This window comes from Neoarius graeffei, chromosome 6 (genome assembly GCF_027579695.1).
Source record: "Neoarius graeffei isolate fNeoGra1 chromosome 6, fNeoGra1.pri, whole genome shotgun sequence".
NCBI classification, from domain to species: domain Eukaryota; kingdom Metazoa; phylum Chordata; class Actinopteri; order Siluriformes; family Ariidae; genus Neoarius; species Neoarius graeffei.
Window position 1 is genome coordinate 9,995,319 of NC_083574.1, and position 27,966 is coordinate 10,023,284.

Genomic DNA, 27,966 nt, shown 5'->3' on the forward strand with positions numbered 1-27,966 from the left:
TGTGAGTGTATGAACACAGGTCAATGCACCCCTCCCATTAGGCGTGGATATAAAAGCAGACTACTGATTTTGCTGCTTTTTCTATCCTGTGCGTTCTTCTTTGTATCTGGAGAGGCAGTTAGCATCCAGAAAGCATGGCTTTTTTAGCACCACCAGGCTACCAGCCGATCTATAATCCAGTAAGTATATTTCCTGTCTATCTGAGTCATATTATTTACTGTATATTTACAGTTTGTTGTTATTTTATTAGGTATCGAATGCCATTCTCTCTCTATGTGTGTGTGTTTTATTTAGACCATCCCATATGTGGGTCCTATCTATGGTGGCCTTAGGGCAGGGATGACGCTCTATATCCAGGGAAAGATTGAACATCATATCAGTAGGTGGGTATGTGAAAAAAGGGTTGAAGCATTTTCCTGCTATTGTTTTTCATGGCATTGTATTTGTTTACTGTTTTGATAAGTTTGCATTAACTTACATACATCAAAATAGTATATCCAAAGGATGTGCCACACCTTGTCACTTGCAGTACGAGAATCTCATCTCATCTCATTATCTGTAGCCGCTTTATCCTGTTCTACAGGGTCGCAGGCAAGCTGGAGCCTATCCCAGCTGACTACGGGCGAAAGGCGGGGTACACCCTGGACAAGTCGCTAGGTCATCGCAGGGCTGACACATAGACACAGACAACCATTCACACTCACATTCACACCTACAGTCAATTTAGAGTCACCAGTTAACCTAACCTGCATGTCTTTGGACTGTGGGGGAAACCGGAGCACCCGGAGGAAACCCACGCGGACACGGGGAGAACATGCAAACTCCGCACAGAAAGGCCCTCACCGGCCGCGGGGCTCGAACCCGGACCTTCTTGCTGTGAGGCGACAGCGCTAACCACTACACCACCGTGCCGCCCCAGTATGAGAATCATTTTCAGTAATCATAAATTTCATGGAAGAGGGTGTCAATTGCATGATAGTGTAACGTTGCATTATAACATGAAGTAGTTTTTTTTTTTACATATAGCGTGCGCATTTGCATAGCTTATGACAGTACAGCCTTAATAAATGTACCTCTGAGCCTAATCCAGCATATTTGTACTTCTATAGATACCACACATGATATTTTACACATATATTTCATTACTCACTCTATGTACATAAAGGTGTTTCAGTTTGTTTTTCATATCGCACAGGGAACATGACGTTAGTAATGCTCAAACAGTCCAAATCCAAAGAAACTACCAAGCTCACATTAATACATAGCTGATAAGCTCAAATTTTTATCTTGGTTTCTATACACATAATGACTGCATGGCCTATTACACAAGGATGGAATATTAATCACTTTATCTGTATTAATGTTTGATGGAAGTAAATAATTCTGGCCTTCTACGCTACCCCCAACAGGTTCCATGTCAATCTGCAGTGTGGTGACATCGATGGATGTGATATTGCTCTCCACATTAACCCTCGTTTTGACCTCTGGGACAAAGTGGTCTTCAACACGTTCCAGAATGGCGTCTGGGAAGGAGAGGAGAAAGTCAGACACATGCCCTTCCGAAAGGGACACCATTTTGAGTTGGTCATTGTCGTCAACTCAGAGGGCTATCAGGTGTTCTTTTAAACATTGCCAAAATTTCTTTCAATTTTTGACACTGTAGATGCTACTATTCAGCAGTATTCATATAAAAGCTCATAAATGTGTTTTCATTAATATGCAGGTGAATGTGAATGGACAAGAGTTATACCTCTTTCAGCACAGAATGCCTCTGGAAAGGGTGTGTGCCTTAGAGATTGGAGGAGATGTGTCCATTGATAATATCAACATCATTGGGGTAAAGATGAACTCTGTTTGTTTTCTCATTGGTTGGTTGGTTGGTTGGTTGGTTGTCCACTTAATTTCTAAATGTTTTAACTGGATCAAAGCTGCTACTACAAGTCTTTATACAATCCACCTCTTTTCTTTAGGGCATGCAAGGAATGGTGGTAAGTGTGTTAATTACAATGTTGTTTTTGATGAGAAATAGAAAATAATTTTATTCATATTGTGTAATTTGTGGGTAAGAGGCATGACCATGACATATCACTAAAAGATCAACTTGATCTTATTGCTTAACTCACACTTACAATACAGTAGAGAAGGACATTTTTGTTCGCTGAATTCTTTTCATTCAGATCGTTCAAAAGATTTGCTTGTTTTTTTAGTTCATTCGTTCAGTAGGCTAGCACTTCTTGAAAGACCAGTATGTTGCAGTTTTTTTCCCCTCACAATCATTCATCTCCTACAATCAATCATGTCCTTCTTGTCAAGCATAAAATTACAAAATAGTAGCCTAATAGTTATGTTTTGCATGTTGCATTGTGTTACTGTAAAATTTGCCCTATATTACAATAAATTATTGGCCAATGTTACCAAGACAATATGAAAATACAAGGGTACTTCAAAAAGTTCTTGGCCTCACCCAGAAACAAGGGGTGTAACCCCCATTTTGGGGCATAACTTTAAACTACAAATTCTTATATCACTGTCCACAAAAACTCAAATGAAAGAAGCAATCAAAGAAAAAAGGAGAGGAAAGAAAGCTTCGAGCTGGTGTGATGTTGCTCCAGGACAATGCATCCGTCCACATAGCACAGGTGGCAGGGGTAGAAGCAGCCAAACGTGGCTTTGAACTGTTGCCCCATGCACCTTATTCACCCGACCTGGCACTGTCTGACTTCTTTCTGTTTCCCAAATTGAAATCCCACTCACATGGTCACCATTTTTAGAGTGATGAAGTCATCCATGCTGTTGAGAAGACTGTGGAGGCTCAAGATATGACCTTGTTCCACAAAGGGATATTGAAGCTTGAACATCAGTAGACCAAGTGCATTGAAGTTAAAGGAGACTATGTTAAAAATATTGTAAGAACAATCTTTCTCCTGTGACATTTTCTGGGTGAGGCTGAGAACTTTTTGAAGTACCCTCATAGCTTACAAGTAGCCTGGATTTCCAATAACAACAAAAGCCACCATGTTTGTTGTTTTGTGAAACAATTTGAATCCCTTTTATTACACGGCTGTTTCAAATATTTCAGGCAGTTATTAAAGATTTATGTAAACAGCATAATTTGCTTCCACGGTGCTCACTGGTCCATTCAGTAGGCTATGTCTTTAAAAAGCTTGTTTGTTCACTGAAATCCTAAACAATTGCAAATAAAAGAAGGGAGGTCACCAGTTCATTCATTCTCTAACAGCACTTCTGGATAAGATAGGATAACCAAGAGTCTGTGTTGCTGTAGCCTGGTCTCAGTCATCTAATTCTCCTTCTCTTGCTCCAGGCTTGCATGTAGTTGATTGACTGACATGTCAGTGAGTCAATCAATCAGTCTTCAGCTTTTGGCTAGTTCTGTGAGGAGCCAGGAGGAGACAAGGAAAACGAGAGAGATTAATCAATGAGAGTCAGTGTACTAGTTTTATAAAGAGTAGAAAGACAAAGAGTCAAATGAATGAATCACTGATCAGTCCAGTTTCAGTTCATTTGGGAGATTTGTTCAAAAAGATTTGTTTGATTGTTCGGTTGCTATTTGTACAGTACAAACAAGGACTTTGTGGTTAGTCACAGAACAAGCTTGGTGAGGTAAAAGCAGGCGTTTCACCAGATGTGGCATTAACACAAGTATCAGTACAGACATTGTAGGGTGTTATTAAATCTTTATGCATACAGAAGTTATTGTTTTATTACATTACTTTAATGCCATTTAGTCAAGTCAACTTTGTCAAATATGCTATACATGCTCGACATACAGCACAGATGAAATTTCAGTCCTCTCTGACCTACGGTGCAAACAGGCAATGCAATAAATAAAAATAGAATAATTGAAATAAACAATATAAACAGTATAAACACTCTAGATAAGAACTAGACATAGACTAAACACACACACACACATATATATATATATATATATATATATATATATATATATATATATATATATATACATACACACACACACACGCACATAAATTGGAGCAAATAAACAGTCAAGGGCACTTGAGGTATAGCAGGTAAACATGAAATAAGCAGTATAAACAATAAACTAATAGCTGTTAAGGTGAGGTAGTGCGGAATAGTGCAAATGAGCGAGGTAAAGTGAAATGTGCAGTCCCTGAGTTCAGTGTGCTTATGAACGTTGAGAGGTGTGTGTGTGTGTGTGTGTGTGTGTGTGTGTGTGTGTGTGTGTGTGTGTGTGTGTGTGTTGGGGGGACTGTGAGAGTGACATGTCAGATGCTGAAGGGGGGGGGCAGGGGTGTGTGTGAGCAGAATCTGTGGCAGGGGGCAGAGGGGGGAGGAGGGGCAGAACAGGGAGGGAGTTGAGCCTCCTGACCGCCTGGTGAAAGAAACTGTCCTTGAGCCTGCTGGTTTTGGCCCGGAGACTCCGCAGTCCCCTTCCCGACGACAGCAGACTGAAGAGGCTGTGAGATGGGTGGGTGGGGTCACCTGCAATCCTGATGGCTTTGCGGGTGAGGCAGGAGTTATAGATATCCATTAGAGAAGGGAGAGAGACACCAATGATCCTCTCAGCTGCTCTCACGATGTGCTGCAGAGTCTTGCAGCAGGACACAGTGCAGGCGTCGTACCACATGGTGATGCAGCTGGTCAGGATGTTCTTGATGGTGCCTCTGTAGAATGTGTGCATGATGGGGGCCAGGACTTTTGCTCTCCTCAGTTTGCGGAGGAAGTACAGACGCTGTTGGGCTTTTTTGGCCAGTGATGCAGTGTTGCTGCTCCAGCACAGGTCTTCAGAGATGTGCACACCCAGAAACTTGGTGCTGCTCACCCTCTCCACTGCAGCACCATCGATAGATAGTGGAGCATGCTGGATGTGTGCTTTCCTGAAGTCCACAACAATCTCCTTCATCTTCTCCACGTTCAGGTGGAGATTGTTGTCCTTGCACCACATGGCCAAGTGGCTCACCTCACTCCTGTAGATTGTCTCATCGCCATTGTTGATGAGACCCACCACAGTCATGTCATCCACAAACTTAATGAAGAGATTAGAGCTGGATGTTGGTGTGCAGTCATGGGTCGGCAGAGTGAAGAGGAAGGGGCTCAGCACCCATCCTTGGGGGGCCCCCGTGTTCAATGTGATGGTGCTGGAGGATTTGCTGCCAACCCTTACAGCCTGTGGTCTCCCCATCAGGAAGTCCAGCAGCCAGTTGCACAGGGAGGTGTTGAGTCCCAGCTGGTCCAGTTTATGAATGAGCTGCTGAGGAATGATTTTGTTGAATGCTGAGCTAAAGTCTGTGAACAGCATTCTGACATACAAGCCTTTTGTCTCCAGGTGGGTGAGGGCTGAGTGGAGAGCAGTGGAGATGGCGTCATCGGTCGAACAGTTGGACTGATATGCAAACTGCAAAGGATCCAGGGTGGGGGGAGGGCAGACTTGATATGCCGCATGACTAGCCGCTCAAAGCACTTCATGAGGATGGGAGTGAGTGCGACAGGGCGGTAGTCATTGAAGCAGGAGGGAGATGGCTTCTTCGGAACCGGGATGATGGTGGTGGCTTTGAGGCACGTGGGGACAACAGCCTGGCTCAACGAGATGTTGAAGATGTCTGTAAAGACATCTGTGAGCTCCTCGGCACAGTCTCTCAGGACATGACCAGGAATGTTATCAGGACCCAGGGCTTTCTGTGCATTTGTTGTCCTGAGAGCTCTCTTCACGCTGTCTGGGGACAGCGTCAACACCTGGTCGCCGGGAGGTGGAGGGGTCTCCTGTGCTTTGGTGCTGTTGTCTGCCTCAAAGTGAGCGAAGAAGTTGTTCAACTGATTCAGCAGATGTATGGAGTTGTCACAGGTCTGCAGCGAGGGCTTGTAGTCTGTGATGGTCTGAATCCCCCACCGCAGGATCCTGGTGTCTCTGCTGTCGTTGAAATAGTCAGCAATGTTCCTGGAATACTGTCTCTTGGCCACCCTGATGCCTTGTGACAGGTTGGCCCTAGCTGTCCTCAGGCCCACCTCATCCCCAGTTCTGAAGGCGGCATTCTGAGCCCACAGGAGCCTGTGGACTTCCCCTGTCAGCCATGGTTTCTGATTGGCCCGAATGGAGATGGTTCTGGTGACCGTAACGTCGTCCATGCACTTCCTCATGTAGGCAGTGACGGTCTCCATGTACTCTTGGAGATCTGTGGAGTTGTTGTAGGTGGCCGCCTGTCTGAACATGCTCCAGTCAGTGGTGGAAAAACAGTCCTGGAGTGCCTCTGAGGACCCCTCTGGCCACACATGTATCTGCTTTGTAGCTGGTTTGGTGACTTTAACCAGTGGCCTGTATGCTTGCATTAGCATAACAGTGGAGTGATCTGAGGCCCCAAGGTGGGGGAGGGCTTTGTAGGTGTCTTTATGCATGGTGTAAACATTGATTGTCCAGAGTATTGTTTCCACGTGTGGGAAAGTTGATATGTCCATAGAGTTTTGGAAACACGCTCTTGGGGTTTGCATGGTTGAAATCCCCAGCCAGGATGAGAAAAGCATCTGAGTGGGCTGTCTGCTGCTCACTGATGTGCTGATAGAGTTCATTCATTGCTTCACTCCTGTTGTTATTGGAGCTGGGAGGGATGTATATTGCTACCAGCAATATGGCTGTAAATTCCCTCGGCAGATAGAATGGCCGGCACTTAATAATTATAAACTCCACCAGTGGTGAGCAGTGTTCGCAGACCACAACAGCATCGCAGCACCAGGCATCACTGATGTAAACACAGAGTCCTATGCCGTGAGTCCCCCCCCCCCCCGACTAGCGCTCTGTCTGACCAGTAGCATGTTAGCCGGGCTAGCTGAATGGCACAGTCTGGGATGCTGTCGTTAAGCCATGTTTCCACAAACATGAGGACACAACACTCACTCACAGACTTGGAAGATGAGCGGAGCAGGCAAACATAATCCAGCTTGTTGTCCAGCGAGTGTACGTTGGCCAGAATGATGGTAGGGATAGCCGGCTGGTGAGGGCTAGCCACTAGCCTAGCCCGGATACCTCCACGCTTGCCCCTCTTCTGCTTCCGCATGTTCCACCTGTGGCGCTTCCACTGTGGGCTGGATGCAGGAGTGGGGGTCGGTGGTTGAGCAGGCCTCTGGAGCAAATCGTAGTTGCATAGCACTTCCGCGTCCGCTGGATTTATATCCGTGAATATAGTTCTGCGGATGTCGAACAGAAACTCACGGGAGTATGTGCACCTTAAGACTGATGGGCGCGACAAAGATGAACAGATACACACAGTTTTAAACCACAAAAAAAATACAAAAACACCATTCTGTTGGGACAGAGAGGAGCTGTTGCGTGTGTACACGCCACCATCTTGGAATATGTATGCTTTGCCATCTTGGAATTTAGCAAATTCTTTTATCCAGAGTGATGTACAACATACCCAGAGCGGCCTGGGGAGCAGTTGGGGGTTAGGTGCCTTGCTCAAGGGCACTCCAGCCATTCCTGCTGGTCCAGGGAAGCAAACCAGTAACTTTTTGGTCCCAAAGCTGCTTCTCTAACCATTAGGCCATGGCTTCCTGTTTCAGAGAGTCATTCCTTGACTCACTGTAATAATAATAATAATATGAACTATACAGAGACAGTGACTAAAGTCACAGTAATTTGTGCTAGCTGACCTTTGTCAATTGAAGGTTGAGGAAAAGTTGTGCCCTGCCGCCCTGGGGGAAAAAAAAAACAGCCAGTTTTTCATGGATCATTCCAGATCAGTGATCCAGATCAGCACCAAAAGTCATATCAATGTAATTCAGCCCAGAGGTATTCTTCATTTGAAATGTTTTGATGACTGGTTGAAAACTGAGGGAGAAATAGCATCCTGAAAAAAACGTCAGGAGAAAAATAATAAAAATTATTAGAACAATAAGGAGAATGATAACAAAGTAGAAAGATCCTGAGTGAGAGTAACAATTTGCGCTACCACTGCTAGCACAAATTATTAATAATAATAATAATAATAATAATAATAATAAACCCTCTTCCATAGCAACCCATAGCAATGGCTTTCCTCTTTTCCTGTACAACCCAAAATAAGTGAACTCAGAGCAGACCTTGAAGACTTAATGTCTTATAAATGATCATGTTCTACATGAGTAAATAATGTAAATAACAACAACAACAAAAAAAAGACTGTGAACAAAAAGTCAGGAATATAACAGCAACCTTCTACAGTCACAAAGCTTTACCATTTACATACGTATGCAGATTATGCAATACAGGTCCAATGCGCATGACCACAGTGACCCATTTCTTATCCTGCCACAAGTGTTAATTTCCTTGTATAATCATCTTTGCAAAGTGAAGACACAAATTTGAGGAGAAAAGGTTTCAAATTTTGTATCAAATTTATCCAATAAGGGATATATTTATGGTATCGGGGTGTGTATGAAATGAATGCCTTAAGTCTGTATTTGCCTGTCCCATCAAGGAAAGTACAGAGAGCATGAAGATGTTATAAATATGTACAAATTTGCTTATCCACTGCAGGGAGGATGTCCTGGAGGTGTAGTTAGTGTAAGTCTTTCTCTCCTATTACATTACATTACACATTGCAGGCATTTAGCAGATGCTCTTATCCAGAGCGACATACAAAATTCCCAGAGCAGCCTGGGGAGCAGTTGGGGGTTATGTGCCTTGCTCAAGGGCACTTTAGCCAATCCTGCTGGTCCAGGGAATCAAACCAGTGACATTTTGGTCCCAAAGCTGCTTCTCTAACCATTACACTTAAAATGAACATGACTATATCAGTACCTATATCTATAGTCATATCTGCATTTGGATTCATATTTTAAACTGGAAGTAGGCATGATCTATATGAGCCTTTTTTATAGAAAAAATGAGTCATTTTTTCATTCACAAATTATAACAACACATAGCAATTTGCAGAATATAACTTTATTCAGCTCTCTGTTCCTTGAAACTTTCTGACAAGATTTACTTTAGTTGTTGGGTTATATTCCAAAAAGGTCAGAAAAGTTCACTGGATACACTGTCAGAATGTACTGTGAAGCTGGAATGCATTCCGCCGACTTGTCAGAACAGGTTGCATTTCATTATAATGCCCGTATATAGTATGGGTCTAAAGTTTGTACACCCCTATTCATTCATAGTTGTTTTTTTTTCTGTATTTTGCATTTTCTACATAGTAGAAGAGTACTGAAGACATCAACACTATGAAATAACATCTGGAACATATATGGAATTATGTCGTAAACAAAGTATTTAAAAAAACAAAATATATTTCATATTTTAGATTCTTCAAAGTACCCAGTGTTTACCTTGATGATGCTTTGCACACTATTGGCGTTATCTTAACCAGCTTCATGAGGTCGTCACCTGGAATGCTTTTCAATTAACAGGCATGCCTCGTCAAAAGTTAATTAGTGGACAAGTTTCTTGCCTTCTGAATGCATTTGAGCTCAAACAGTAAATAGTAAATAATAAAAATACAGTAAATACATAGCCCTATTTGACACCACAACTCTAGTAATCTATATTACGTCAAGAACCGAACAACTAAGTGAAGGGAAACGACATCCATCATTACTTTAAGACATGGAGTGCCTTTTAATTAATAAAAATAAAGAAAAAAAACCAATATTGAATTAGAAGGTGTGTCCAAACTTTTGACTGGTACTGTATATACACTTGACTGGGAAGAATGTTCACTTAAGGACAACAAAAAGCTTGCAGCAAACACAGAAGTGCAGGAAATAGTTTGTTTTTTAAACATTGTTGTTTACCACATAATTCCATATATGTTCCATGTTATATTTCATAGTTTTGATGTCTTCAGTATTGTTCTAAAAGGTAGAAAATAATCAAAATACAGAAAGAAAAAAAATGTGAATGAGTTGGTGTGTCCAAAGTCCTGATTGGTACTGTATTCCAAATGTTGAGTTTCGGAAACTTCAGAAACTGTTCATAAAGTATGTAGAGAAATGTGAAAACTTGAATCAACATACTTCCTAACTTGTGCATCATATATATGTGATACTATATGGATGTCCTATAAGCTGTATTTTTAATTTATTCTATCCACATTCACTGGATATGAGCAATAATGTGCTCTGATTGGCTACTCTACAACTAGGCGATCAGCTCATATACCATGAGTAGAGAAAAACAAAATGGCGGATTGTTTTGCTGAACCAACCGAGGACGAAATAAAAACTCTACTCGAAAACAAAACCCTCCAAAATACAAAAAAAGCAACAAAATATGGAATAAAAGTATTTGATGGTAAGAATGTATCTTTTTTAAAATTTTCAAGAATTATTATTATTATTATAACATTTTTTCACAAATTGCTCCTGTCATTTTGGCAGTTTGTTTACATTCTAAGCAGAAATGATTTTGCCGGATGTTTTGTATAAAGTTTTTATTGATCGAATTTGCAAAAAATAAAAATAAAAATGCTTGGTTTCTCAAAATCCAGTGAATGTGGATATATTAAAAAAAAAGTTATTCCACTCAATCTCATCGTACATGGCTTATAACCAAATCAGTGCTATGTTCCTTGTCAGCTATCAGCTCATGTATGACTCGATTTCTTGGAATAACTGTTAAATATATCAGCGCTTATTTTCAACAAGGATATTATCCTGGTAGCGGAATGGGGGTACGTATGTCACCAAGGCATGTCGCATATTGTATAGGCATGAGTTGAGAGCCCCCCCTCAAATATACATATTGTGCTTTCAGGGTGGCTATCCAGCAGGTGGAATGTGTGGCACGATGGTAAGAGAAGCAGTGTGTGTGTGTTTGTGTGTGCTATGAGTCTCTGACATATGAATGTCCACATCACACCACCCTATCATTGATTATTTTCCTGTAACAGAACACCTCATCATATTTGATTTCTTATTAATTATTTTAAAAAATTAATTAAATGAATCTTTAAATTTGTATTATATTTTGTATATTGTACTTACAGGGAGGCTATCCAGAAGGTGGAATGCGTGGCAATATGGTAAGAGAAGCAGTGTGTGTGTGTGTGTGTGTGTGTGTGTGTGTGTGTATGAGTCTCTGACATAGGAATGTCCACATCACACCACCCTATCACTGATTATTTTCCTGTAACAGAACACGTCATCATATTTTATTTCTCATTAATTATTTAAAAGATTAAATTAATATTGTATTATATTTTGTATATTGTACTTACAGGGAGGCTATCCAGAAGGTGGAATGTGTGGCAATATGGTAAGAGAAGCAGTGTGTGTGTGTGTGTGTGTGTGAGTGCGCGCATGCGGTCACGATGAGTTTATGCCGTATGAATGTCCGCATCACACCACACCATTATTGATTATTTTCCTTTAACAGAATACTTCATCATATTTTATTTCTTATTAATCAATTTAATTTTTTTCATGTTTACTGCTTTGTAGGGAGGTTATCCGGGACCTGGGTTTGGCGTAAGCTGATAGTTCTGTGGATTTTTATGTACCATTTCTATGTATTAAAAGTGTGCATTGTGCAGTGATTATTTTATTTAATTCTTTATTGATTGATTGTCAAAACAGACAGAGAGATGGTTTAAAAAAAAAGTGTGAGCATTCCTGTCCATGCAATATTTTTTGTTTGCCTAATATCTTTGTGATAATTATTAAAGTTTGTTTCCTGAAGGGAGGAAGCATGGGGTATTCAGGGGGAAATCTGCCAGTAAGTATACAGGAGAAATATTTTATGCCTTTATATGATTTATCATGTGATTATTATGTGTGTTTATATGTCTTAGAATATTTAAATGTGTGTTAGCCATGGTTGTGGAGTGAGAGCACAACACACTTGTTTTTATTTCAGGCTGTTAACTGTGCTCTGGGTGTTATTCATGTGAGAGGCCCAAAACCATAATATACATTATTTTTTTCGCAGTCTGGTTTCCATCAAATCCTGCGCTCTGATTGGCTGGCCTCTGGCCACTCGCTCGTTCACAACAACAATAAACATAGTAGCATTTTTTGTCAACATTTATCTTTTTTTAAGATTTATTTATAAGATTATCAAAAATCTTATACAATTTTACCAGCATTTCTCAGGAGAATAGCATTAATTTTACAGCATGGATAGCGATAATGACAGTCTTCACAGCGAAAGCGAGTTTTACTACCCTGAGGAAGAAGAAATAAAAGAAAACATTTCAGGAGAAAGCTAAAAATCTGTAACTGTTGCTAATGCCGAGCAAAAACATGGCTGAATCCTGAATGACTCAATTTTGTATAAATAGGGGACTACATAGGCGGCAAAACATTGTTTTTTCCTGACATGGAAGTGCACTTGTATACCGAGGAGGAAGCCATTTGCATTACAGCCGTGAATGAGGATTCAAAATGGTGGCTCGCCTTGCCTCGGTTTTCCCTTTCGGGCGCTCTCGTTTTCTGTTAGAATTTGGTAAAGAACAAAATAAATATATTACTTACCAGCTTAAGGTCGGTCCGTATGGTGAAATACCGTGACCTCGGCCTTGAATACTGACAGAGGCCTAGAGGGCCTCGACCAGTACTTTCAAGACCTCGGTCACGGTATTTCACCATACAGACCTCCCAGCTGGTAAATAACATATGTATAACAACTAACAGCAGCAGAAACTTAAAATATATATATAATGCTCTTCATGAGTGTTATTAATCCTGCAATTGACAGATACTCATATTTATTAGATGTCAAAAATTAAAAAAAAAATGTCAAAGCCCTTCCCATGCCAGCACCTGGCATTCCCAGGCAGTCCCCTACCAAGTATAAACCAGGTTAAGGCACACTGGGCAGAGCCAATCTCCGTTTCTTGCCTATTACATAACTAGGGTTACAGTGGAGGGTTGGGCCTCTGAAAACCAGAAGAGCTTGACTCCCTACTTACATCTGTGTTGTAGTGTGCCTCACCAGATGGTGGTACACTGTCAGAAATAGGGGTACAGTAGGAATCCATTTCTGTCCCCCAAGGTACAAGTTACACTAATGTACCCCCTAGGACTCATTATTGGACTTCAAGGTAACTATGTGTACTGTATCCTTTTAGGGTCAAAAAGGTGCACACATTCCCAAGTTGTATATAAAGTGTACAAATAGGTACCTTAGAAGGTACTGCTCCAGTGACAAGCCATTGTATCCTTAAAGGTACAATGATGTATTTTGTGTTCTAAGAGTGTAGGAACCATTTGTATAGTGGTATTTGGTCTGACCCAACTACATGTAGAACTTCCAATGTCCCAGTCGAGAGGCGGACAAGCAAGCCACTAAGCCAACTCAGCAGTATTTGTTAGACGAGAGTTAGAAAATTTACCAGAGAGTGTTTGGAGGTTTATTGCTGTCACCTTGAGTATAAATATCACTTTATCATCACTGCCTGATGCCTTACATTCCTGCTACTTTCCTACATTTACATATTTGGCAGCAGCTTCGACCTAAAGCAACTTCCAATTGAATTGAGCAGATGAAGGTTATGAGTCGTGCTCAAACAGAAATGCCAGGAACTCACAACCTGCTGATATTTTATCACAGAGCAACACAGTCACGACTACCAAGATTCATTCTTGCAACCAGTCTATTCTGTGCATCACGGAAAAATATTGCTGCCACACCAGGAAAAAAAAAAAAAAACATTATCAAGCAATAACGTGAAATGTTTCTTGTTTCTGTGAAAATTCTCAGTCATCCAGCACATAGTAAACTGTGGGTGGTAAAAAAAAAAGAGCAACTGGACTTGCTTGAAGATTCTTGAAAACGTTTCACCTCTCATCCGAAAGGCTTCTTCAGTTCTGTCTGACTAATAGGGAGTACAAGGTATTTATCCTCTCATGGATGAAAAGCAATCCTAAGGTGTCGTTGAGTCATCCTGTTGGAGTGGGTCACTGGGGGCTGGGTGTGAACAGCCTAGAGAGTCATTGGGGTGATCAATGGGTTGTTGGTTCTCTCTGTCCTCCTGTGAGTCACTGAAAACAGCTGGGTTTTGGTGTGCATTCAGTTGTCTGGGAAGTGTGCCAAGGACTGCATTGTAGATTAGAGGTCTGCACGGGTCGGATTTTTCAGTCCCGCTCCTGCTCGCGCCCACATTGTGCAGTCCCGCTCCCGCCCGCGCCCGCATTGTGCAGTCCCGCTCCCGCCCGCGCCCGCAAAGAATTATGATTTTCAGTCCCGCTCCCGCCCGCGCCCACAAAAAAATTATGATTTTCAGTCCCGCTCCCGCCCGCGCCTGCCATATTTTGTCCCGCTCCCGCCCGCAAATCCCGCATGATGCAGACGTTCGCGTTATTTCTCAGGAAAGTTCTTGTCTTGACACAGCGTGATGGTGCCCTGCCCCCTACTTTGAGTGGATTTGAACATAAATATCTACAGCTCACGTCCACGTTTGTTATTATTTACCTTGTTTCTGAATTCAGCATGTAGTGTCTCTAATAATAATAATAATAATTAGTGCTGTCAAGCGATTAAAATATTTAATTGCGAATCGCACATTTTTATCACATGAGAAACCATTGTAATTCTCTGATCAGCATAAAAAAGTGAATGGGCTTGCTTTGTACCAATGGTGTGTGTGTTTTTTTTTTTTTATTGCAAAGCAGAGCTAGTAAGAGAAGTGAATTGATTTACTGCTTGCGTTAGTCTACAACTCTAATCAGAGAGACAGGTTACACAGTGACGGTAGGCTTGACTCAATGCTATCCCAGAAATCCTTCCTGTAATATGCAAATTTGGCTGTCCAATCAGAGGCGGCCAAATTTGCATATTACAGGAAGGATTTCTGGGATAGCATTGAGTCAAGCCTACCGTCACTGTGTAACCTCTCTCTCTGATTAGTTGTAGACTAACGCAAGCAGTAAATCACTTCACTCATGGTTCTCTTGCTAGCTGGGTGTGAACTGCGAGTCATTAGAGTGATCAAAGGATTTCCCGTTAGGGTGATCAATGGCAAATTTAAGATGCCATTCCTCACTCAATCTGGCAATCTGACTCTCTCTGCAAATTTAGGCATCTTAAAATGTTTTTATTAATGCCAAATAAAATATCCAGCACAAATTATATATGATAGACATAAATTAATAATTTATAAATTTTATTTCAAACACGTTTTTAGTTAGCGGGACTGCAGCTTATCACCGCTCCCGCCCGCACAGCATATGTGCACTCCCGCCCGCGCGCGCATATGTGCACTTCCGGTCCCGCCCGCACCTGAAATGAGCTTTCAAAATTTGTCCCGCGCCGCACTGCTTTGCGGCGGGTCCCGCGAGTCCCGCAGGACTTCCGCGGAAGTGCAGGGCTCTATTGTAGATGGCTGATAAATGGTGTCTTAGACCACCACCTCTGTTCAGTGATGGTCGTTCCAGGTTGACAAAAATGGCTTCTTTAACTCCTCGCTCATACCAATGATCCTCTCTGGCTAAAATGCATATGTTGCAATCCTGAAATCAGTGTCCTGTGTTGTTAAGATGAAGATAGACAGCAGACTCTTGGCCTGAGGAACTGGCTCTCCTGTGTTGAGCCATGCGCCTGTGAAGCGGTTGTTTAGTTTCCCCAATATACGAGTCCGTGCATTCCTCACTGCACTGAATTGCATACACTACGTTGTCCTGTTTGTGTCTGGGTGTTCTGTCCTTAGGGTGGACCAGTTTCTGCTTCAGGGTGTTACTGGGTCTGAAATGTACCGGAATGTTGTGTTTGTAGAAGATCCTCCTAAGTTTCTCAGATAGACCAGAAATGTAGGGAATGAAAATGTTCTTGCATTTGTTCCTGTTATCTTCAAACAAATGCAAGAACATTGTCATTCCCTACATTTCTGGTCTATCTGAGAAACTCAGGAGGATCTTCTACAAACACAACATTCCAGTACATTTCAGACCCAGTAACACCCTGAAGCAGAAACTGGTCCAGAGGTGGTGGTCTAAGATACCATTTATCAGCCACCTACAATGCAGTCCTTAGCACACTTCCCAGACAACTGAATGCACACCAAAACCCAGCTGTTTTCAGTGACTCACAGGAGGACAGAGAGAACCAATCACCCCAACGACTCTCTAGGCCGTTCACACCCAGCTCCCAGTGACCCACACCAACAGGATGACTCAATGACACCTTAGGATTGCTTTTCATCCATGAGAGGATAAATACCTGATATTAGTCAGACAGAACTGAAGAAGCCTTTCAGATGAGAGGTGAAACATCTTCAAGGATCTTCAAGCAAGTCCAGTTGCTCTTTTTTTTTTTACCACCCACAATGTTTATTGTTATAACAACATATTTTTCACATTATTATGTAAAATGTTTCACGTTATAATATGATAATTTGGTATCACATAACTGTTCAATAATGTCACTCTTATTCACTCTCATGCACACATCAATGGTATCCTGTTAGTGATTTGGTGACACTACAGTGAATAAGAGTGAGCTTACTGAATATTTTCCTAGCATCTCTTTTCAGTCTTGCATTTTTTACACGGTCCCTGCGCACTAGAGCGCCCAGGGAGCAGTCAGGGGTTAAGTACCTTGCTCAAGGGCACTTCAGCCCAAGGCTGCCCCACGTTAACCTAATTGCATGTCTTTGGACTGTGGGGGAAACCGGAGCACCCAGAGGAAACCCACGCAGACACGGGGAGAACATGCAAACTCCACACAGAAAGGCCCTTGCCAGCCGCTGGGTTCGAACCCAGAACCTTCTTCCTGTGAGGCAACCGTGCTAACCACTACACCACCGTGCCACCTAGGATTTGATTAAATCATGTAAATGAGCCATATTACCCAGTTTATCCTTTATATTATGCAGTTTATTCTCCATATTACCCAGTTTATTCTCCACACACCTCATTCCAACCATAGATCCAAACATGAGTTTAAAGTTACCATGTTATAACACGATACCAAATTATCACATTATAACATGAAATATTTCATGTTATAACATGAAAATATATTGTTATCTCATGAAAAATATATTATTATAACTAACTTTTCACATTATTACGTGATACTGATTTTTTTTTTTTAATTATCTTTTTTTCTGGTGTGGCAGCAATGTACTATGAATAACATAAAGTGAAATCTGTGCTGTTTTGCATAGAATTGCAATATGATGTATTTTAACCCAGTGGCAAAAACCTTTGTCGAAGCTCATTTTACACTATTTATTTATTTTGTGTTCTTTTGTCATCAGGTGATGGGATTGCAGCCTATCTTCAACCCTGTAAGTATGAACAACGTTTTATTTATTATTTGAATAGTTTCCAAGCTTACGGCAAACTTTAACCCTTCGAACCTGAGCTTCAGCACATATCAAGTCAAATTTATTTGTATAGTGCTTTTAACAATAAACATTGTCGCAAAGCAGCTTTACAGAATTTGAATGACTTAAAATATGAGCTAATTTTATCCCTAATCTATCCCCAATCAGCAAGCCTGTGGCAACGGTGGCAAGGAAAAACTCCCTCAGACGACATGAGGAGGGATGAAACGTAATGACATGCCCTTTCCAATAATGCTAGTTGCTTGTCTATGTGACAAATTATTGGCGGGAAAAATAATGTTGAATTTATTCATTCAAATATAACCATAGTTACAATCTGCATACAGCTCTGCATCCATTTCCACACCCATTACTCTCGTTTGAATTCTTTATGAACTCATTATTGCATAGATATTAAATACATATCACAAGAACAAGCAGAACCAAAGCTTTGTAATAATGTTAGTTACATTAGTAAAGACTTTATACATAATGAAGTAATCACGTGATGAATACAGATCATACTTCTGCAAAGTCTTTATTAATTTCTTGACCCGTTTTCACACTTCTGCGTCTTCGGAGAATAAGTCCCAAAGTCCCAATCGCTTCACACTGTACCACATGTCAAAATAAATAGCAAGAACATACCCTGTTTCTTCGTGTGACCAAGCTTTGTCTCTTTGACAAATCAACTGCATTCATTGAAGATAAGATAAGCTTTATTCATCCCTTGGTGCAGTTTTATAAGGAAATGAGCTATAGGTTTTACTGAGCACCTTGCAGAACCAGCAAGAATACAGTTCTTCTGGACACTTTGACTGTCACACTTGCTTCTTAATTTTGCACCAAAACCCAGTAGCCTTCATTATGTTTTCTTTTTTAATCTGAAAAGTGCTTTCTTATGGAATATGCTGCTCAGATAAAAAAAAAAAAAAAAAAAAATTCTGTATCATTTAATTTTGTGCTGGAAAACGAATGCTTGGATCTCTACAATGTTTTTGTACTGACTCGATAATGTAGAAGTCATAAAATAGAAACCTATAACAGTTTGTATGAAAAAAAATTGGGGTGCCTAAGACTTTTGCACAGTACTATACAGTAATATGTTTAACAGGAAGTTACAACATTAGAATTTCTTGAAGATCATGGGAAGAAGATTTGACAACTGAGGTTGAGATATTGACAGCCAAGCTCACTTTGTAAGGACAATCCAGTTACCCAAATTATAGACCGAAAGTAAATAATTTGAATGTCCTTCATGTCTTCATGTCATTAACAGGGTTGTGAGTTTTGTGTGTTTGATAATTCTATGCTAATGACTCAACCCTACTACTCATTTAACAACAAATTATGGCCATTTAACAGCAAATAAACTTTGTGAAAAAAAAAGAGAACGACGCCTGAGATCTGGGAACAGAGTTTTTGAATGGTTAGCTGACAGTTTTCTTAGATTCAGAACTGAAAATCTATTTTATATTTTTAAGTCAAGTCAAGTCAACTTTATTGTCAAATATGCTATACATGCTCGACATACGGTAGAGCACAGATGAAATATCAGTCCTCTCTGACCCACGGTGCAAACAGGCAATGCAATAAATAAAAACAGAAAAAAATAGAATAATTGAAAAAAACAAACAATTTAAACAGTATAAATACTCTAGATAGGAACTAGACTAGATAAAAAAAAAAATCATAAAAGATCCATTAAGTTGTGTGGGCTAAATGACACTTGTGTGTTAAATGTTCACTGTTGTTTTTATGTGTATACTTAGGGCATTCCCTATTCAGATATGATCCCTGGTGGGATGGTACCCAGGAGGACCATTATCATTCGAGGCATGGTGCCATTTGGAGCTGACAGGTATGTATGTGAAATGACTTTTTTAATGGTAGTTTAAAAATGGTAGGTATGCTTATTCTATCTTTGCAATAGTTTGCTACCTACACATGTTTAAATAAGCATACACAATTGTCGGAAATATGAACTCAATCACTTTTGATTAAAATACATCAGTTTTTGCCTTTGTATATCTGTATCTTAAGTTAAGTTAGATATTCATAGGGTCTAATATTTAACAGTTAGGCATAAATCCCACTCTCATTGCTAATCTGGACATCTTGCATCTGCTTGTCTCTGGGTTTTTTAGCTTTGTTAGTCAGTGTCACTGCAGTGTGGTGCAAGCTGTATGTGACTTAAATCCAAGCACGGGCATTGCTGACATATAACATCATCTTCTGTCTGTATGCATTTGAAGTCCAGTGGCGATGGTGATGTGGCGACACATACAGGTCTGATGGACTGGCAGTACGTAGCTGCTGACCTGCACACATGGTGGCCTTTGGTAGATATAAAGTCGCTTGTTCACCTTCATGATGCAGAGGTGGCATTCGGTTGCTTCCAAAGGTGTCTGAGCAGCCCTTTTTAGGAGAGCACTGCTCACCAGGTATCTGGAAGGGTCTAGAAAAGGTTACCTAAACATTGCCTGTCTCACTTAGTCTGGCCAGTGTAGTGCGGCTGGTGGACATCCTTCCAAGCACTCAAAATCATGGATAAAAGAAAAATCAAACTTAACACCGCTTGCTGGAATGTAAGAACATTCAATGACAGTCAGACTGATTCGTCTCCTGCTAGGCATACAGCTCTTGTAGCCAGAGAACTCGATCGCTATGGTGTTGATATCTTGGCCCTGTCTGAGACACGTCTTCCTGATGATGGCTGACTCGAAGAGCAGGGTGGAGGGTTTATGTTTTTCTGGAAGGGAAAGAAAGCTGAAGACTGTAGGGAGGTGGGTGTTGGGTTTGCAATTCGCAGTAATCTGGTGTCTGGCTTGGCCGAGTTACCTCGTGGCATCAGCGATAGGCTAATGACCCTTTGTTTACATCTCCATGGAGGTCGCTATACTACAGTCATCAGTGTGTATGCCCCAACACTTGTTTCAGATGTAGTTGATAAGGTAGCCTTCTATGAAGAACTCTGTAACCTTCTTAACTCTGTTCCGGGGACTGATAAAATCATCTTGTTAGGTGATTTCAATGCCAGGGTAAGTTGTGACTGGGAGATGTGGAGCTGCCTCAGTAGATTTGGAATGGGGAAAATTAATGGAAACGGGAAGCTTCTTCTCCAACTGTGCACAGAATTTAAGTTGCACATTTTGAGCACCCAATTTCAACACAAAGGCGATCATGTGACAACCTGGATGCATCCAAGGTCTCAGCAATGGCATCTGCTAGACTATGTCATAGTTCGCCAATGTGACATGCAGGATGCCCACAATGTAAGATCCCTAAAAGGTGCAGACTGTTGGACAGACCATGCACTTGTACGATCCAAAATGCAATTGGTTATAAAGCCTCCTGCTAGGAATTGAAGGACTGTAAAACTACCAAAACGTCTAGATGTGGCAAAATTGCATGATCCTGTTACCTAGGAAGCTCTAAAATATTGCCTATCAGCTGTGGTCAACTCAACTTCATGGGAAGCAGTTTGTGATCAGAGCTACACTACCACAAAAGACACTGTTGGTCTAGTATCAGCCAAGAGCCATGACTGGTTTGATGAAAATGACCAGGCAATTAGAGAAATCCTGGCTGATAAAAATAAGATCCGTGAATGGATACTTCAGAAGGACCTTCCTGTAGCACCGCAAGAACAGCTGAACCAACAGTTCAAGGATGCCAAATCCCATGCACAACGCAGATTACAGGAGATGGAAGAAAACTGGTGGTCTGGCATACAGTAGCTGCAGAAATGCAAGCAGCAGCAGGTAGTGGTAATAGCAAGGAGTTGTATAATCTGATGAAGAAAGCCTTTGGCCCTAAAATAGCAACAGTAACACCACTGAGATCAAAAAATGGCAATGGCCTTCTCACTAGCATGGCTGAAATCTTGAAACATTGGAAACAATACTTCTCTGACTTGCTGAATAGGGATAGCCAAGTAGGTCCAACTGCCCTTGACAATCTAGAGCAATGGCCTGTTTTAGAGGCAATGAACGATTCCCCTACTTTAGAGGAAGTTAAAACAGCCATCAGTAAGCTGAACATGGGAAAGGCAGCAGGAAAAGATGGCATTTTTGCAGAAATCTTCCATTATGGTGGAGACCACATGTCCGAAGTTATGCATTCAATCATAGTGAACATCTGGAATGAAGGTACTGTCCCTAAGGACTGGAAAGATGGCATCCTCATACCTCTGTATAAGGGGAAAGGGACAAAGGAGCTATGTCGGCATTATTGTGGTATAACTTTGCTGTCATCTGCAGGAAAGATCCTGGTAGGAATTATATTGTCATGACTTAACACTTACATTGTGGAAACCATTTTACTGGAGTCTCAATGTGGCTTTCGTCCTAACAGAGGGACTATGGACATGATATTCACAGCATGTCAGATGCAAGAGAAGTCATACGAGCAGCAGCAGGGACTTTTCCAGGTCTTTGTCGATCTGACGAAAGCTTTCAATACAGTCAACAGAGACTTGATGTGGGAAATTCTTAAGCAACTTGGTTATCCTCACCATTTTGGTGACATACATCAGTCCTTCCATGATGATATGGAAGTGTCCATCAATGCTGGCGGTTTACTTTCTGAACCATTTAAGGTTAGGACTGGTGCGAAGCAAGGCAATGTAGTAGCTCCTACCTTGTTCTCCATCTTTTTCTCTGTTGTACTTCTCCACACATTTGAGGACTGTCCACATGGCATCTACATCCGGTACCATACATCTGGCAGACTGTTTAATATTCGCCGTTTTGCTGCCAGAACAAAAACTTTTCAAACTATGGTTCGTGATCTTTACACTGATGACTGTGACCTGGTCTCTCACAGCAAGCAGGAAATGCAGACTCTCATGGATAGGTTCTCGCAATCCTGCCAGGCTTTTGGCCTTACCATCAGTCTTGATAAGACAGTCCTCATGTTTCAACCAGCTCCAGGCCAACCCTATATTGAACCTTCAATTTATGTTGATGGCCGCAGACTGCAGGTGCTTGATAAGTTCACGTATCTTGGCAGCACTATCAACCGCCACTGTATGCTCGATGACGAAATATCAAGTCATGTGAAGAAAGCAACTGAGGCTTTTGCTGCTCTTAAGGACTGGGTATGGAATCAGTGGGGGTTGAGAAAGGTCACTAAGATATCTGTCTATAACGCATGTGTTCTAACTTGCCTGTTGTACTCTTGCGAAACCTGGGTCACATACTGAAGACACTTTGATGTTCTTGAACGATTTCACCAATGCTGCCTAAGGTCAATTCTTGGAATTCACTGGTCATCATATACACCTGACACAGTTGTGCTTGAAAGTGCTAACTCTGTCAGCATCGAAGCACTGATTCATTGTCAGAGACTTCGCTGGACAGGCCATATGATACGCCTAGAGGATAACAGAATCCCAAAGCAGATGCTGTATGGTGAATTGCTGCAGGGCACTCGGCTGCAGCACAAGCGTAGAAAGCGATTCAAAGACTACGTTAAAGAATCTGTAGTAGGGTGCAAAATAGACAGCAATGACTGGGAAACTACGGCCTGCGATCGGGGAATATGGAGACAGACAATTTACAATGGGTGTAAAATGTTCCATGAGAATGCAATCAGGTGGGCACAAGTCAAACGAATGTCAAGGAAAGGTGATATCATTGATCCTGCAATTGCTCAATATGAATGTCAACAATGTGGCAGAATCTGTCTCTCTAGGACTGGGCTGCTGAGCCACCAAAGAAGCCATGCTGGCAGAGTTCCACTCAACTATGATGAATATACTCAACACTAAGACCTGACTTGTCAAATTTGTCTAAAGGTGTGTAGAAGCTGTTCCGGATTAACACGACATACCGGTATGAGAGTGCACGAACAACAAGAACAACAGGCTTCACCTGATGCAAGACCAGTGCATAATGACTAGGTTTGTTGTCTGTGCAACAAGCATTGCAAATATCTTGCTGGCTTCAAAAGCCATTGTCGCTCACATAACAACTAAAAAGATTATCATAGTCAGCAATGGTCATACTCATCTAACGAGTCAACAGCCATCATATCTGTATCTTTAGATATGCATAGGGTCTAATATTTAAGTTATTCCATGAAATCGAGTTGTACATGAGCTGATAGTTAACATGGCGCATAGCACCAAGTTGGCTATAAGCCATGTATGATGAGATTGAGTGGAATACCTGTTTTATTCTATCCACATTCACTGGATTTTGAGAAACCAAGCATTTTAATTTTTATTTTTTGCAAATTTGATAAATAAAAACTTTATACAAAACATCTGACAAAATGATACCACTTAGAATGTAAACAAACCAGTGAAATGACAGTAGCAATTTCTGAAAAAAAAAGCTATAAAAATAATTATTGAAAAATAAAAAAAAGATACATTCTTACCATCAAATACTTTTATTCCATATTTTTGTTGCCTTATTTTTGGCATTTTTGGGGGGTTTTGTTTTCGAGTAGAGTTTTTATTTCATCCTTGGTTGGTTCAGCAACATGCGCCGCCATTTTATTTTTCTCTAGATTCAAGATTCAAGATGTTTATTTGTCATATACACAATAACAGACACAGCGGTTTATTATTGGGTAATGAAATTCTTATTTTGCAACTGCCCGACCAAACTATGCTTACCAATATAAAAAAAAAATATATATATATATATATATATATATATATATATATATATATATATATATATATATATATAAAATAGGAAATATAAAATATAAAGTGCATATGGAATGCAAAATATAAAAGCAGAATGAAAAACGAAGATAACATTTAAAAAAAAAGAGGCAAACAAACAATGTGCAAACATAGAGGTAGATATACTGTGCAATGTCTTGTGCAAAATTGCTAATATAGAGGTAGATGGTGATTATAATCCGTGGTTCAAAAGCCTGATGGAAATATAGAGGTAGATGGTGATTATAATCCATGGTTCAAAAGCCTGATAGCCTGGGGGTAAAAACTGTTTGTCAGTCTAGTAGTCCTTGCTTTCACACTCCTGTAGCGTCTGCCAGATGGTAGGAGTGTGAATAGTCTGTGTTGTGGGTGTGTTTGGTCCCTGATGATGCTCTGTGCCCTTTTTGTGACCCGGGTGTTGTAAATGTCCTGTAGTGGGAGGAGGACAGCTCCACAGATGAACTGTGCCATTTTAATGACACGCTGGAGAGCCTTTCTGTCCTGAGTTGTGCAGTTCCCGTACCACACAGTGATGGAATTTGTCAGGACACTCTCCACTGTGCACCTGTAGAAGTTGCTGAAGAGTTTGGTAGACAGTCCAAATTTCCTCAGCTTCCTCAGGAAGAAGAGTCTCTGTTGAGCCTTCTTGATGGTCTGCTGTGTGTTGTGTGTCCAGGTGAGATCCTCACTGATGTGAGTTCCGAGGAATTTAAATGTTTTTACCCTCTCCACCTGTGTCCCATTGATGTGCAGCGAGGCATGCTGGTCTCTCCTCCTCTTCCTTGGGTCAATAATCATCTCCTTGGTCTTCTCAGCATTCAAGGAGAGATTATTTTCCCGGCACCAGGAGACCAGCTGAGCCACCTCCTCCCTGTAGGCTCTCTCATCTCCGCCGGTGATCAGCCCAATGATAGTGGTGTCATCAGCGAACTTGATGATGGAAGTGTTACTCTGGGTGGGGGTGCAGTCGTAGGTGAAGAGGGTGTACAGGAGTGGACTGAGCACACAGCCTTGGGGGGTCCCTGTGCTCACTGTCTTGGTGCTGGATGTTCTGGTACCGACTCTGACAGCCTGGGGTCAGGCTTCTCAGTCAGTCTGCTGGGGATGAAGGTGTTGAAGGCTGAACTGTAGTCCACAAACAGCATTCGAACATAGGTGCCCCTGTGTTCCAGGTGTGACAAGGCTGTGTGGATGGCTGCATTGATGGCATCATCAGTTGAACGGTTCTGACGATATGCAAATTGAAGGGGGTCTATTGTGTCTGGGATGTCCTTTTTGGTGTATGACATGACTATCCTCTCAAAACACTTCATTACAAATGAAGTGAGTGCAATTGGGCGATAGTCATTCAGGCATGTTATATTGTTTTTCTTTGGGAGGGGCACTATGGTGGTGGTCTTGAAGCATGTGGGCACAGAAGACATGGAGAGGGACAGGTTGAAAATGTCTGTGAAGACCTCCGCTAGCTGTGTGGAGCAGGCCCTCAAAGCACGGCCGGGGATGTTGTCAGGGCCGGCTGCCTTTCGGGGGTTAGTCCTCCTGAAGACCTTGCTCACCTTGGTTATGGTCACAGTGGGTGAAGAGCTCTGTGATGCCTCTGTTGGTAGAATCCCTCTGTGTTGGTCTACTCATGGTATATGAGCTGATAGCCTAGTAGAAGAGTAGCCATTCACAGTGCACGATTGCTCATATCCAGTGAATGTGGATATAATATATAGAGGATATTATACAGTGGTGCGAAGATATGAAGTGTCTCTTTGAGTGGTGAATGTATATATCACGAGTGAGCAAAGCGAGTGAGTGATGTGTTTTTTCAACACGAAAAGATAAACTTCATATCTTTGCGCCACCGTGTAATGTTCTATATATTATATGGACACATCCACAAAAAAAAGGAAGTTAATCAAAAGAATTTTAATTTTGAACCAGTTCACCACTGTGACAACATGCGTCTAGTCAGCAGGAAAACACTGGGAATGACGCCACTGGAGTGAAATATCTGGAAATATGTCACTCAGATCTGCGACGTATTTCATATGAAAAATACAAGTTTATCAACATGAAAAGATAAACTTCATATCTTCAAGCCAACGTGTGATTTTTCTTTTTATTATATAGACACATTCATGAACAAAAAGTGCCCAAATTTATCAAAACAATACATCGATTTCCTCACGAGTGATATATTTAAATAATACTGGCTGGCTTTTTCGTGGCGTATCAGATATATTCCATTCAGCTAGCATGATATTGAATGAGTCGAAGACTATTATTATTAGTAGTAGTATACATACACATTCCTTTTCGCCCGTAGTCAGCTGGGATAGGCTCCAGCTTGCCTGCGACCCTGTAGAACAGGATAAAGCGGCTAGAGATAATGAGATGAGATGAGATGAGATGAGATGAGATACACATTCCTTTCAGGTGTTCAACATGTCTTTCTCTTTCAAAATTCTCTCAAAATCTTTTGTATTTAACAAAGCACCCTGGCGGCCATGTTTGTCTACAAATTATCACAGTTGCTCGCTAGCATGGAAGTTTTATGTCTCCGACATGTGACATCATGTTGTCTTGACAACCATGCAATATCGTAAACCATATTCAACGCTCATTCTCCATTGGGTAGAGTGACGTAATACATGTAGGATAAGCGATATGCTAACAATATTGCATGCTATCAAACCAAATAAATGGAACCCGCTAGAAGGGAATAAAATACATATTTTTGTTCCATCGACAAAGTGTCCTGTATGTATAATAATGAAAAAAATTTGTCACAGTTACCATTCTTGATGGCCCAGATGTAGTTCGTATGAAAAATACGAGTGGCGTATTTCCCAGTAAAACACTCGTGTCTATGTAATGTATCGCATTAAAAATCCCATATAGTTGCTCGAAAGAATTTCATTATCAAAGGAAAAAAAACAAACAAACACAATCTAGGGTTATTTGTTCTACTTAAAAATGTATTAAATTGCTTCGGTATTAAACACATAATGATATGACTTATTTGGAAATTGGAGACATTTATTTTGCTGACCTGGATGAGAGAGGTGGTGTCATCCATAGTGATTTACATTTCAGAAGTTAGAATATCATCTCATCTCATTATCTTTAGCCGCTTTATCCTGTTCTACAGGGTCGCAGCAAGCTGGAGCCTATCCCAGCTGATTACGGGTGAAAGGCGGGGTACACCCTGGACAAGTCGCCAGGTCATCACAGAGCTGACACATAGACACAGACAACCATTCACACTCACATTCACACCTACAGTCAATTTAGAGTCACCAGTTAACCTAACCTGCATGTCTTTGGACTGTGGGGGAAACCAGAGTGGACACGGGGAGAACATGCAAACTCTGCACAGAAAGGCCCTCGCCGGCCACGGGGCTCGAACCCAGACCTTCTTGCTGTGAGGCGACAGTGCCACCGTGCCACCCGTTAGAATATCATATGTTAGTAAAATAGTATGGTATGATGAGTATTGAATATTTTGCCTACACTTTGCAGGTTTTGCATTAATTTTATAGCTGGAGCCTCAAGCAACATAGCCTTTCACCTTAACCCTCGAATCAGTGAGGGAATGGTCATCCGTAACTCCCAGATTGATGGTTGCTGGGGTGAAGAAGAAATAGATCTCAACTTCAACCCCTTCCAGGAAGGACAGTACTTTGAGGTAAGGGTTCACTGATATGGATGTTTTAATGTGTTATCATCATTGTTATAGCTAGCATCTGTCAAGAGCCAGTTTTGTTTTCTCTATCTTGCTTTCCCATTTGCAGATATCCATTCGCTGTGGTGAAGAGAAGTTTAAGGTGTTTGTAAATGGGCAGCACATGTGTAACTTCTATCACCGTTTCCAGCCTTACAATCAGATTGATATGCTGGAGGTGAAGGGAGATGTCCAGCTCTCATACATCCACTTTTGAGTCTGCCTTCTAAGTGTATTTTGCATTGTTCCTGTTTTTGCTTTTAGGAACGTCTGTGTAATGGACATTACTGAAACTTGTTTTATTATCCACAAATCAATAAATAATGTATCCTTAA

The 27,966-nt window shown here is 41.2% G+C and overlaps 1 protein-coding gene across 2 annotated transcripts; it reads left to right on the forward strand.

Annotated features, from left to right (window-relative positions):
- LOC132887730 (galectin-6-like) lies at positions 1 to 27,966 on the forward strand. Of its 2 annotated transcripts, XM_060923273.1 has the most exons (15): positions 2 to 179; positions 295 to 383; positions 1,410 to 1,614; positions 1,724 to 1,837; positions 1,971 to 1,988; positions 8,510 to 8,536; positions 10,727 to 10,762; positions 10,959 to 10,994; positions 11,192 to 11,227; positions 11,413 to 11,439; positions 11,651 to 11,686; positions 17,169 to 17,198; positions 19,010 to 19,098; positions 27,430 to 27,595; positions 27,702 to 27,966. In XM_060923273.1, exons 1-15 carry the CDS (start codon positions 135 to 137, stop codon positions 27,846 to 27,848), a joined length of 1,101 nt encoding a protein of 366 aa, XP_060779256.1. In that variant the 5' UTR covers positions 2 to 134; the 3' UTR covers positions 27,849 to 27,966. The 2 variants fall into 2 exon arrangements, with proteins under 2 accessions (XP_060779257.1, XP_060779256.1); XM_060923274.1 differs by lacking the exon at positions 1,971 to 1,988 and having other exon boundaries at positions 1 to 179.

What these genes read in the sequence shown, in the direction of transcription:
- LOC132887730 (XM_060923273.1), top strand. Translation starts at nt 135, where the DNA reads ATGGCTTTTTTAGCACCACCAGGCTACCAGCCGATCTATAATCCA. An exon ending in GTGGAATGCGTGGCAATATG is followed by an intron (nt 10,995 to 11,191) that starts GTAAGAGAAGCA and finishes TTGTACTTACAG; the next exon opens with GGAGGCTATCCAGAAGGTGG. An exon ending in ATTCAGGGGGAAATCTGCCA is followed by an intron (nt 11,687 to 17,168) that starts GTAAGTATACAG and finishes TTTTGTCATCAG; the next exon opens with GTGATGGGATTGCAGCCTAT.